This window comes from Poecile atricapillus, chromosome 2 (assembly GCF_030490865.1).
Source record: "Poecile atricapillus isolate bPoeAtr1 chromosome 2, bPoeAtr1.hap1, whole genome shotgun sequence".
Classification (NCBI taxonomy): Eukaryota; Metazoa; Chordata; class Aves; order Passeriformes; family Paridae; genus Poecile; species Poecile atricapillus.
The window spans coordinates 129,680,384-129,694,512 of record NC_081250.1 but is presented as its reverse complement, the minus strand read 5'-3'; the positions used below and the strand labels follow the sequence as shown (position 1 = coordinate 129,694,512).

Below are 14,129 nucleotides of genomic sequence, written 5' to 3'. Positions count from 1 at the left end.
TAAATTGAGTATATGTTTCATACATGCTATATAGCTATACTCATCTCTGAAGTAAGTAGGGAATCTTGTTCTGAAGGCATAACAACCTAGTAATGAAAATTAAATGTAAGGTCCGTAGAATCACTACAGTTAGGAATATTCTTCTGCAAAATTTCGTATTTTTTTATCACAAGAATAACACCAATTGCTAAATAGATCTCTTCTGTGTAAATAGTGTTTTTGTAAGTGTGTTTTGGCCTACTGCATATTCCATTCTGTAGAAGCAGAGAGAAACTACTCTTCTGGGAATGGAAGGGACCTTTTAACATTTTTAATAGCCTATTTTTGCTTAAGAAAGCAGTTTTACATAAATAGTATCAGTTCTTTTTGTAGCAGTCCAGTCCTGACCCAGATAGTCAGACCAGCTGCTACTGTCATTGGGTTTGTCACCTATTGGCATCTTTGGTGAGAGAGACGAGTCTGATCCAGTTATCTGGGAACAGAGCTTTAATAAGGCAAAAATAACAAACAGTACACTGTGCACTCCACCAGGAGATGGACTGGAAAAGACCAGGGTCAAGGGATAAGCACAGTTACTTTTATATATTGGAGAACAGGGAGGCGTTAAGGTGGGGGTCTGGGGGAAGGGTCCAATAGGGAAAGAGAATTAGGAATATTACAATCACTGTGGCAAAAAGTAGCCAATAGTAACAAGAAGAACAGGAAACCTTCTAGTAACAATTTGCATAGAATAGTTAGGGGAATCCCAGGTGTGAGCTTATACAATTTAAAAGTTTTCCCACTGCATTGGGTCAGGCTTCTCTTCTACTTAAACTGGGTCAATTCCAACACCTTTTAAATAATCTTATTCAACTTTTGCCACCTTTGAAATTTTCACTCTTTTCCTAGCTGTGAGTACATTTAAGGATAATCTTTTCAACTCCTCATATGTTTAAAAACAGTTTATACTTAGCAAAATTATGTAGACTCTTCATTAGATGAGAAAATGCAAATATTGGTGTAAATAATCCCACCAAATTTTAGTCACTCTGAGGAGGTTTAGGAATTTAACAAGAAAGCAAGATTGCCAGAGGTGATTTGGATTCCTAACCATTACATTTCTTTCTTCATCCATTGCAAAGGAAGTGGAGCTGGCCTCCTGCGTAGCATGTGTGTCTCAGGTACGTTCCTGAAATTTAGTGGAATCTGGGTTGTTGATGAAATTAGTTTTTCAAAATATATTGCTTTAGGATTTTGAAACATTCATGAGAATATGCTCAAAATTCCTATGAACTATTACCTGTTTATTACTTTGGTAAATAAACACAGAGCTAATTTCATGCAGTTTGTACAGCTAAAAAGCAACAGAGCAGGTCCTTTCTGTAGAGTGCAGAGCGTACTAATTGGAAGTAACAATGTGTTTTGTTCCTAGTGCTTACATGAAGCTATGAAATAGCCTGATACATGTCTGAGTAAAAGTTCTAGTTCCTGTATAATTTGAATCCTGGGATGTCATACAGTGTTTGTTGTCCTTGTGTAGAAAGTTGAAATTACTTTAATATCTATTCTGACTGGAGTTATGGATCCTGTGTTTTTGATTAATTTTCCTAAATTTAATTAAATTTAAATCACCTCTGCTGCGTTCAAGGTTAAATTAAGTAAAGAAGTATTACATTCCTTTTATTAACAGAAAAATAAATAAATCCCCAGATAAAGCAGAGATAGATTCTGCAAGAATCACCATGGGCAGGGGACCCTTTCCTTTGAAATAATAGTCTCATTCTTTGTGAGAGAATTTCCAGAGGAATGGAAGACTACTGTAAGGCTTACCAAAAGAATATGAATGTATTTTGTTTGTAGAAGTTTTTTTTAAGATAGTAGTAAAGATTTTTAAATTCTTCTTGACTACAGTATGATTAAATAATTAATATACATTATTTTGGCTGCAGGCTGCTTCCACTGCCATGTAGACAGAACTTAGTTACTGTACTTCAGCAGTACAACAACAGAAAAAAGCCACTTATAATAACCAGCAGCAACAGTTTCCAAAATACCTGCATGCACATGGTTTTCCACTTTACATGTAGCGCTGCCAGTTCTTTGGCATAACTTGATGTTTGCAGATGATCTGATGTGCTCCTTGAATTTTATCTAGGTGGACAAAAGCCTACTTCTCCTGTCTCGTAACTTGTAAATATTTAAATATCCATTAATTATCAGCTGTGGAATTAACTTGGAGAAGACCAGTTCCTCCAGTGATATCAGTAAGTTTCATAGCATATTTGAATCATGTTAAAAACTACTCAGTTTATGAGTTCAGATGATCAACTTGCATTAAATCCAACAAAACAAAAAAGGAGTTATGTTTAAGGTAGGTATCTATTTAATATTTAGTAATTAGAGATGAGGAACCTCTGTATGTGTGCAGATGCCAGAGACATTTGGTAGTGGTTCTTTTCCATCCTGAAGTTTTACTTGCTTTTCTCTCAGCTGACTAACTATATTTCAGCTATAAAACCAGTCATTTCACTGATTATTTCTTTAATGTGCCCATTGTTAATATTTAGGCAATCTACTGTTGGGAGAGTGCAGGCATGCTATCAAATATCACTGCTAGGAAAGTTTGTACACATGCAAATATGCATGGCTTTTGAGTTCACTGATTTACATTTTAAGGCTTATCACTGTTATTAATCATTTGTATTTCACCAATAATGTACAAAGTGCAATCTCTGTATATATAGATCCTATTCTTATTTTTTATTAGTATTTCTAAAGTCATTCATAGCAAGTTTCTGTTTCATTAATGTAATTGCTTCAGTTTTTGTTTTTTTTTTTGATTGGTGTTGAAAATGCTATGTATACATGAAAAACAGTGAATTGGGATTTAAAGTGTAGCCAGACTTGAAATGGACATTTAGGACTAGTTTTAATTTCACAGAATACTATTGGCAGTTACATGTGATAATAAGCAATTTATTATGTGTTTTAATTATTATCAACCACTGCTTAGGACTAAAAGAAGAGAAAAACAAAAAGATATCTTTTTCTGACTGTGTAATTTTCAAAGGTGAATTACTAGAGGGGAAGCCAAAGGGCGTGAAAAAATAGTAAAGGGTTCCACAAAAACGAAGACATCTCTTAATCTTGTAGTATCTCTGAAGCAGAAATAAAAATCATTAGTTGGGGCCTCACTTTGTTCTTTTTGAAAAACCATCTTTTGTAAAAACTTTTTTAAAACCACCTTTTATAAAAGCTTGAAAGTTGAGGAGGGCTCACATTGTTTTCATGTTATCTGAAATTGTTTTTCAAGTATTTCCAGTAGCCAGTAAAAGGAGCAGGGACAAGCTCCTTTACATGTGTTTTTAAATGGTTATGTAGTCTTTAAAACTTCAGGGACTTGAAGGCTGCTTGGGATGCATGCAGCAGGGTGTGCTTCCTGTCCCTTTGGTTGGCAAAGAAATGCAGGAGAAGCCAGATCCTCCATTTGCTGATGTCAGAACCGGCAAAAGGGTCAGAGACCTGATTGTAAATTTCTTTTACAGTAAAGATGACCAATTATTGTAGGATAACCACTCCTGTTTTAAATGGGGAGAATTAGTTTTGTAATTCACAAATGTTTCAGACTTTTTCTTTCTTGAGAAATGGTTAGAAAGTTGCATTGAAAACCTCTCCTACAACAAAGTTCATAAATAATAAATATTGCCTCTTATTAATCCATATTTTAGTTTAAGTCTAGCTCATGGCAAGTTGCCTCCTTGGGGAATGTGGGATTCTTTACAAGAGAAGGTGATGAGCTGTAGTCCCCAAGGAATTAAATTGTGAAAACAATCTCAGTTTCGTACATGCTAATATAGATCTGTTATTCCCTCTCCACATCTATCACAATGCATTCTAAATTGTGGCTGATCTTCTATGCAAATAGCTGTCTTATTAGACACTGGGCTCTGTGTGCCAATGTCTCCGGGGTTTCTCAGGCATTTGCTATGTAGCCATCAAAGCAGTGGAAATGAATGATGATTACTGCATCCCTTTGAAGAACATAGAGGACTCGTGGTTCTAGATGCGAGAGTCAGTGACACTGAGCCATGCAGGCAAACACAAATATCTCTGTGGCTTATTTTAAGTCAGGAAATAATTTTTGCCTGTGTTTTCTTCTTCTGTTTTATTGGCATTGCTAAAACTGCAAACATCTTTCACAGCTGATGTTTTGTTATAAACCATTAATAGACTATGGAAATTGCAAAAGGCAAATCAAAACAGTCTCTTAACAGTGACATAAAGCCAAGAACTAGTTTTGCAGTGTAAAAATGTATCTGTTACCTCCTCAGTTAGCTGGAAGTTCAAATAGTACTTTTTTTTTTTCCACTCTAATTATTATGATGTGAATGTTATGAAATACAACTCAGTCTAGAGAATTTCTATGAACCATAACAGAGGGGGAAAGAAACGCATCTTGGTGAGTTACAGTTCATTGGTAAGGTGTTTTACGTAAAACAGGGAGTATTCTCTGAATTCAACCACAGTGATGTATGGAAAAATTAGAACTCTATAATTGAATTTTCAGTTCAGATTATTAGTGGCATTCTTCTCTACCCTGCTATTATTCGTGAATACATTTTAAAACAGGTTGCTGACTTCGGAACATCCAAGTTATGTCATGTGTCCCACTAATGAAATTAAGGAGCCTGGATTTGTCACTTGATATTAAATGCCAGTAGTTCCTATAGAATAGATAAATATAAAATAATAAACTTTGTGGTTTTAAAATGTACAAATAACTAGCGGCCATCATTCCTGCAGCTATATTTTAAATCATGTTTGAAGCTATGGAGAAAATAATGGTGAATGCTTTAAATTTGGGATGCTCACAGTAGTGTTCAGCAGTGCCATGGCATGTTTTTTGGGTCGTGATTTGGCATCTCAGTGCCTTCCAAGGCTGCACTTCCCAGAAAGCGTGCCTTGGCAGTGACCAGGGGCGCTCATCTTGCTGTAGCACAGCTGGTTATGCCTTACAGAAAAGTATAACTCTTGCAGATACTCCAGAGCCATATGTGCACAATCTGTACGTGGTTTGTGGCTACCCAGGATAATTCAGCCAGTTTGCCCTTGGCATGGTGCTTGCCAGGGCCAGTTTGGAAAAGGCAGGGGTTGGCTGCTGTGTGTCTCCTGTGCTTGAGCAGTAAATCTGACACTTCTTGAAAACTTCAGTCCTCTCATGAGTGTGGGTGTTGATGTTGGGACTCTTGTGTTGTAGAGGCAGCCAGATGGTGGGGTGTATCATCACCATGTTGAGTAATGTCTTCAGCCCAGCCAAAATGGTTTAATCCTCGTGTTTTGAGCAATAAGTATGACTGTAACAGCCAGTTATTTCTTAACCAGGGAAAAAGAGGTGAAATGAGTGTGTTTGTAGAATCTGCCACTTGAGTGGCAGCCCTGTGAGGGATGAATATGAGAGCATAAAGTTTTGCTCGTTAAAAGATACATCAGGAATTTGCTAGAGCACTGTTCAGATGATGCTTGTTCAGTTACATGAATGGTGTGGAACCACCAATATACCAGAAAGAACATCTTTGTATGGATGATTATACAGTATATTGTGCAATTCTAGTGTCACCTCCTTGTGAGGTGACATGACTGTGCAACATGAGAATCCCATTCAAGAGCCAAGATGGTTGTTACTTAAAGCAACGAAGGTGATGTAAACTATCAATACCATGCCTGAGAGGTGTAAAATGCATACAGGTTTAGTTTTTGTTCTTTACTTCCTTTTCATTCACAGATATCTAGAGCCCATGGCTGGAAGATAGGAGAGTGTGGGGTTGCTGTGGTATCTGCTCCTCTCTTTTCTCAAGGTGGCTGGACGGCTGTGTCTGCAGGTGGGTTTCCTGAGCAGTTTCACCTGTGGATGCACGCAGCCTACTACTGCCTCCGGCTCCTGTGTGTGGTGTAAATGTATTTTCAATACTGGAAGCAGCTCACAATACTACATTGATTCCCTGGTTTATTAAAGAAATAAATTATATAGGAATGTAATTCAGTGGTACCAAATGGTGAATTACAGTGCAATCAGTTTAAATCCTTTCTTTTTTCTTTATTTTCATTCAAACTAACAGGCATTCTGTAATGTTAATAACCCATGCAATGGAGAAAAAGGTATGTTTAGAATGTATCTAATAGTCTTCAGAATAGTGATGATTAACTCCAGTGTCTCATACTCTGGGAAGACTTATCGCTTTGTGTATAATCATGTAAATGTTGCTTGTTACCATTTTTTCTGATTTATAAGCAATTGATTTTGTTAGTAATTTATTTAGGAATAATATTGTGGGTTTTGTTTTCATTTGTTTTTTGTTGTTTTTTCTGATTCTGACAGTGATTTTTGGATTGAAAACAATGGGTAGAAAAGATGCCTCCACATCAAGGACTCCTGTTGACCAGTACAGGAAACAAATAGGTAAGAGTTCAAAAGAAAAGTCTGTGTGCTTAAAATAAAAACAAAACTTTTTTTTTTTTTTCAGCAAGGCCCGCTAGTGTAACAAAACATAGCATTTCCCTTCAAAAACTTCCTTTTGTATATGCTGTTGAGTAATTCATTCAACTTTATGAAGAGAAGTATTTTGTGTGACTTCAGATAAAGTATGGGCTGTGTGTTTAGAAGCACTAGTGAAATACTGCAGTGAAGTGGCTTCACATTGTTTCTGAACTGTTGGAACTTCCCTGATTTTCCTGTTTGTCTCTAATTTCTTCTTTTTCTTCTAAGTATCTGACAAGGTACTTTCCTCATTCATCATGATTTTTGATACACTGAGTGTTACAGACCTTTGCATTGTATAACTGCATTTATTCTCACACTAATGGATATTTTAAACGTGCTAATTTTTTTCTTAGGACTTTTTCTATCCTTACCTAGTACATATGTAGATAACATATATGTGAAGTATGTACATGCACACGTGTACCTTCACATAAATACTTACATAGCAAACACAAATCCCTCTTTCTTTGCTTAAATGCAGAGGTGAGTTATTTTTGAAATGCATATATGAGGATTTTGTCTCTGTATGTTATATAATATGAAAGAGTCACAGTCTTTTGAAAGTTTATATATAAAACAAAGTACCTTAATCTGTACTCAGCTATTTAAGTAAATGACTTTGTTTTACAGTTGCTAAGTGCACACACATCTGTTTAAATATGCAGAAAACAAGTGTCTGGGGAAAAAAAGGTTGTTTACAGTGTGCATTCTCAAGGTGAAAGACCTAGGGTTATGTGAGCAGTCTAATTTTTATCATGTCTTAATTTTTTTAGTTCTGTCTGATTATTTTAATATAACTTTTTTAGTGGTCTTTTCAACTTCTCATCAAGTTGTTAGTAAGGGATTATTTTGTATTTTATTTATTTTAGATAGGTATGGAGTGGTCTATGTTTCCTAGTCTTGGGCAGTTTGTGTGGCTGATTTTCTAGGCTCATTCTGAGAGAAACATTGCTGAAAGCTTGTGAGTGTCTTTTTGGATGAGGAATAGATACAACCGGAATATTTTTAAAAATATGAGTTCTCTGCTTTTGGGTTTTTTAGGTTTTGTATAGAAAACCTTGCAAGGAAACTTGTCCAGTAGAAGATGACATCACACATATTTCACCCAAATGTGTTTGGTGAGAAATGAACCCTGCAGCTTGTTTTTGGGACAACTCATCCTACGCAACTGAGTGCTTGGATAGAAGATGATTGTATTAGCTTTTTGGTGTTTTCTCCACTTGTTTTTCATCATGGTCACTTGTTTTTCAACCACCAGCCTTAGGGTTGCTTATTTTGTTTTTTTGTGAGCACTTTCAGGTGACCATAGTTGGAGTTGTTTTTTGAAATCCTCCTCTGCAGGTGAAAGTGTAGTGATCAGTAGGGTCCCTGGAGAGGGCAGGTGTAAAGCTTTATTTAAGTAGGAGGCTCAAATAATTACCTCCCACTCTTTCACAGCTTGTGCTGTTTCTTGCACATGACTTCTGTGTGGACAGTCCACAGCTGGACTTCTCAAAGCTGTGAGATGCTAGGACGGATGAGCTGTGCCTTGAGCAGGGGGGAGGACACTGTGCTATATAGCAAGGTGCTAGGAGTATTGGTACTGGAGTCCAGCACTCAGAGGTGCTGTTATGTTACTGGCTTGGCAGTTTTGCCCTGGTGTATTTTCTGAACAATTTGGCACCTTCCCTGTTACACACTGCAGCAGCTGCATCCATTGGGTACTGAGAATATGGAAGGGGTTCATAATAAGCTAATTTTCTTTGATGTGAAAGGTGAAGGCAGGTGTTAAAAATTATTGTAGGGTTTATTATTATGTAGATTATGTATCTCATGCTAGCAGGCAAATAAACTACATAGCCTAGGAGGTGTTTCTGTGACTGTAATACTACTTAGAGGACAGAGAATTTGAATAGACTGTGCTCTGCCTTTTGCTCTGATGATGGTTGGTTGAGTTCCTGGTCATTCAGTGATACTGTTATAGAGTTTGCCAATGGAAATTAGTTCTCTGAACTTAATGAATGTAAGAGGGGGACTTTTAAAATTTATGCATATGACTTTAAACTTAAATTTTGCAGATGTGTTTGAGTTTTGTGTGTAACCATTTTGGGTTATCTTTAGGCCTGGTAGCTGAGCTTGGTGGAGTGAGCACTCTAGTCTTACTGTGCCTTTAGCTGTATTATAGGAAAATAGGTGTATTATTGACAAATATCATCCAGTATTGCCCTAATGAATATAAAAGTGGTGGGGTTTTTTTCTTACATAGTTTTGCATAACTGGTAATAATTCATCCATTTATCACAGGATAGTTAAGATTTACCGGTGGAGATCATATCATCCATCTGTCCTACTCAAACAGGGCCACCTAGAGCTGGTTGCCCAGAACAGTGTTCAGATGGCTTTTAAATATGCCTAAGGATAGGAACTCCACAACCTCCCTTCCTGTGTTTCACTGTCCTCAAAGTAGAAGGTTTTGTTGGTATGTGTTTTTGTGTGTGCCCATTGCTTCTAGTCCTATGACAGGACACCACTGAAAAGAGCCTGATGCTGTCCTCTTTGCACCCTCCCTTCAATTATTTATATACGCTGATGAAGTCCTTCTTGAGCCTATTCTTTTTCTCCTAGGTAAACACTCTCTGATCTCTGTCTTTCGTCATAGGAGAGATGCTCTAGCTTCTTCATTTCATTTTATTATTATTTCATTATTATTTAATTTAATTTAATTAGATTCTTCATTTTCATTCCTCTTGATTCTTCTTGGCCTGATTTCATTTGGGTACTTATTAGAAATTATACAGAATAATTTTTTTTAAATGCAGTTATGCATTAAGACTTAGATTTGACAGCTTAGGTACTTTTGCAGGGATGTTTTAGTGTGAAGCTGTTGAACAGATGATCCTTCAGAACACAGAATGCCCTAATGCTCCAGGTTCATTTGTTTTGGAGATGGAAATTTGGTTACCCTTTCTGAGGTAGATTATATTCAGAAACAGTAAACAAAATGAGACTGCACAGGGCCTGTCTTTAAAAGAATAGATTTATCAAATGCATTTAAAGCTCAAAATCTGTGCTTGGAGTGACTGCCGGCCTTCTTTTCCAGGCATTTGGTATCTATGGATTGTTGAAAACATTATGATAGATGCTGGCTGAACAGCTATCTCCTGCTGACTAATGGTGTGATGTTATTTTTTAGCTTACAACTTAATGTTTTCTAGTCTTGCTGGATAGAAGGTAACCAGATTGAAACGTTTTTCATACCTTTTTTTTGATGGAAAATGGCAGCCTTCAAGGAACAACATGTCACAAAGTCATATCAACTTCCAACACAATATTCAGTTAGATGTTTAGTGGAGTAATTTGAAATAGAAGCAGATTTTTAATTTCATTTTGTTCCAAGCTTTCTGTTTTGTTCGGAGTTTCCATACGGCGTGCCACATGTTTGCCCTGTGCCATGGTTCAAGTTCATGTTGATTACTTCAGTTCAGCCGTTTGCCTTTTTCTCTTCTCCGTGAGAACAGGATCACTCATGTCTTGTTTGCTTCTGTGCCGCTAGCGGTTGCTGTTTGCTTCAGTAGCATTTTCAGAGGATTCCCCCAGCACAGAGATTGATACTGCTCTTCTCTGTCAGCTGGCTCTCAGCCATCTCTCCTGCCACCTGCCAAAATTTTTCTGTAGTGCCACTTAAGCTAGTGCTCCAATATCTGACAGTGGCAGTGCCTTCTCAGTGGGGAGCAGAAGCAGTCTTTTAGTTATCAGACCAAGCTGGCAATGGCTTTGTGAAGCCTATCCCCAAGTGGACAGGGGACAACCACAGCAGTCTTTTCAAACTGGCTTCAGCTGTGCATGGAGGAGGTGGAATGGCACCAAGGGATCTCTCCCTGTTCAAATCTCCATGAGCAGCCAAGGCTGTGGAAGAGACATGAGGAAAAGTAATTTCAACACTTCTTATTCATCTCTCACTCACATACCCAAATATATACCTGTAGTGGAGAAGCAAACAGGGAAGCTCTTCTGCAGAGCATTTCCTTCTCCCTGCTGCTGTTTGTGCTGCTGTGCTTAATTTGCTGGAATCTGAGGAAAGGTGTGAGGCAGTATGCATCCTTCTGCATTTATGCAGCTTTGCTCCACAAATGCTGTGAAAATAGCAACAGGTTTTGTACCATATTTGCTTTGTTTACTGTTATGTGTGCTTTAAGTTCCCTGAACAATTCCACATGTATATTTTCCATCCTTCTTCATCTGGTGTGTCGCTTGCTCGGCATGGAAGCCGCAGGATTTGTGGGTAGTGTTCATGACTTGTGTGATTGTGGGATCCTAAGCAGCCATACTGAGAGGATTGTAGCATAACTAAAACCTGGTCTGCAAATCAGGAATAGACATACTTTTGGCTCCCCTTACTATTGTGTTGCTATAGCATAATTTTTCATGAGGAGAGGTTGTTTGCCAGTCATTCAACCTTCAATTTGTAGACTAGAAGGTCTGCCTATTGTCTGCTCTGTATCTCCTGACTTGCCAGTTTGATCTTTTAGGAGCTGAAACTTATATAGGCATAGCCCATGGGTTCTTTGGAGCAAATAAGATTCCTCGTATGCCCTGGGAAGGACTAAAAGTTATGAATGAAAATACATTTTCTTTTTGTTTTGGAAAGCACAAAGCTACTCACTTTGGTAGAGTGAGCATGGTGACTTGGTGGTGGAGGTGGTGCTTGTTGACATCACAAATGTGGAGCAATAGGGCAGGGAAGGGGACTGGGTAAGAGTCCTGAGTCCTGCTGTGGCAGCACACAAGTGGAGAGAACAGTGCCCACCTGAACTAATAGATAGTGGGTGAAGCTGGGCCTTTTAAAAATTCCTTGGTTTGGAGACTGGTGACTTGTCCAGAAGAAAGGTGCTTCATCCCAGGGCCAGGGCTGTGGTGTCACTGTAGCCCTGACATGGAGAAGTGCTTGGGGACTAGTGGCAGCACAAACATCTCTGGGGTTCCTGCCTCCAGCTACCAGCTGAAGCATGGCCCTGTTGCCTTTTTGTCTCCAGACAGAAGCCCTTCTTGTAGCAGATTGCCATTTCCACCTGCCCTACTACTAAAAGAGTTGTCTTTATACCATCACCTCATATTTTCTGTTACTGTTTACCTTCTCTGTATTTTTATGTAGTTAGTGTGCCTCTATTTTTCTTGTCCTGAGTAGTGCTATTGCATACTCAAAAAAACCTGTCAACTATCAGCCTTCCTTTTCAGCTTAAAAAGAGGGAAAATGTTACATTTTGATACTTTTCTTTGAAATACATTGCATACTTTGAAGTGAAATGTGGTTGTTTTATTTTGGATCAGGAAATGCTTGTTACCAGCATGAAAATTTTAGATGTAATTTCGGAAATAACAGCAGCAGCAAAAAATATTTGGACTGATTTGGAACTGAAAATTTCAAAATTTCACCCATTTGTCACAAAAAAGCAATTCCTCTATGTTTTGTCTATTAAGAAAGGGCACAGAACCAGAAAGCAACATTTACATCATTGAGATTGCTCTCCTCTGCCATAAGCAAAAATGTAGCAGGACAGATGTCAGTGGATTAAAAATTCTCCAGTGTATTTTTTTAACTAGTCATATTTCTTTTTCCCCTATTTTAATGTCAGTCACCTATTTCCTGTGGGAAAGGAGGAGCAAATACTGACTACTCAGAAAGTCTTCTCCTACTGTTTATTTACAGTGAAAAAAACCCAAGAATTGGCAGTTGTGCACCCTTTTTTTTTTGCATATGGAACATTACATTTGCTCTCTTGAATTTTTCTAATAAAAAATCCATTACTAAACATGTAATAAAGAGAAGTAGAAAAAAAAAGCCCTCCTTTTGCTATTATGTGTGACTGTTGGCAAGTTTTGGAATCTGAGTTCCATACTTCACAGTGATAGGCCACTGATATCATGTGTAGCTACTTTTTTTTTTGGGAGGTTTTATGACAACTGAATTTCGGTGTCACAAAAAATAAACTGCATCCTTTGGTCAGTTAGTGCTGTTTTGATTTTAATTTTCTGCCAATGGAATCACTTTTTGGAAACTAAAGTGGGAGCAGCTGAGGAAAATACTATGAAGTAAAACCTAGTCTGGCTATACTAATTTAATCCACATTTTTGATGATTGGGATGTTTTTAAATATGATCTCTGAAGACTGATGATGGATTTTAAGCACATCCATCTTGTGATCACATATTTTGTAAGTCCAAAGCAGCAGAGCTGTGTTTTATTGCCTTGGCTGAGAGCATCAGAGGTGATGGTAGATCTGGATATGTGCTTAGATTTGTGTGGATATTATTTAGTTTTCATTTGTTGGGCAGACATAGACTCAGTTTGAGCAAGAATGGGAAGGGGGGTGGCTGCCGATCCAGAGGACTGTGGGAATGTGTTCATACACCTTGAAGAGAAGCTAAGGAGAAAGGTTGTGTATCTGAACCCTTGGCTCCTATCCTTTCTCCGCAGTAAAAGTTTCTTTGAGCTTGTTTGCTTACACTACTTTTACTATATGTTCATACTACACTTGTTTAGTACTCTTATACAGATGGAGGCTCATAGTCTGCTCTTATTTTAATCTCATCAACAATATCACTTTTTCACTCAGTGGATTTACTACGAATTTCTTGTAGGTGTAAATGAGAGTGAAATTTGACGTGTTTCCAGTTGCTGAACCGGCTTTCAGCATGGTGTTATTTCAAGAACTTGCAATTCCTGTAAGGCATCCAGTGTCTACAGGGCTGTTGCAATGTTACTTATTTGTGTTTGTACTTTCAGCTTCATTCAATTCTTCAATGAATTCATTTCTCTAGTCAAAGTCAACCAAGAAAAAACCCTTATAATCCTTTACAAAATACATAAAATTTTCACTATAGACACATATAAGCATGTCTGTATTGCATTCAGAGGCAGCACAGTTTAACATTTTTAGAAATTCTTTCACCAGGCTTTGAAAATCTTAGCTCATGTGTGAAAGCTGGACTTCAAAGTACTCTCATCTCAGTGTGAATATGTAAATCTAATTTTAGACACCCATTTGTAAAAAATCTCAGACATAATTTTTTTGGTGTGTACAGTGTTCATATATACACATTCTCTATGTGTCCTGCATGTGCTTATATTTGTAGGTATTATTGCATTAATAAAAATGCAAGGAGAGTTGGGGAAGTGAACTACAAATTGGATTTCCTCTCATTTCATCATAACAAAGCAATGGAGCAGGCATGAGAATGAAATGCTCAGCACAGATGCATCTCTCAGTATCTGCTTGATAGATATTTAAGGTGAACATAATTCATAGTTGTAACTGCATTGCTTTAGCTACAGTGCTATGAGAAGTTGCTCTGGATTTTTTGGGTGCCGTTAAGTTTTGTCTAGCCATTATTCTACAATGGAAAGTGGTGGTCTGTTACCTCTGCTGTTCCTCCCCTGTCTGGGCTAGCAGGAGTGAAGGCAGCAAGGAGTCTGACAAGCATTGCAGGGACAGTGGTCTAAGAAGAAAGACATGAGTCACCTTGGATCAAGCTGAGAGGTCAAGGGACTTTTGTATTTTGTGCTTCAGAATGTAACCATGTTCATTATAGCTCATCGGGTATTGCACCTATTTGTGGCCTGAAAAGAATGAGT

General features: G+C 37.7%; 1 protein-coding gene across 2 annotated transcripts in view; it reads left to right on the top strand.

Moving 5' to 3' along the window:
* TRIQK (triple QxxK/R motif containing) overlaps positions 1-14,129 on the top strand; it is a 58,838-nt gene that overhangs the window by 11,802 nt on the left and 32,907 nt on the right. The window contains exons 2-3 of one of the 2 annotated variants that reach the window (XM_058832026.1): positions 5,762-5,858; positions 6,356-6,436. In XM_058832026.1, the coding sequence (XP_058688009.1) occupies positions 6,376-6,436 (61 nt within the window). In that variant the 5' untranslated portion in view covers positions 5,762-5,858; positions 6,356-6,375. Of the gene's footprint in view, positions 1-1,121; positions 1,161-5,761; positions 5,859-6,355; positions 6,437-14,129 lie in introns of both variants that reach the window. The other variant, XM_058832025.1, reaches the window with a different exon arrangement.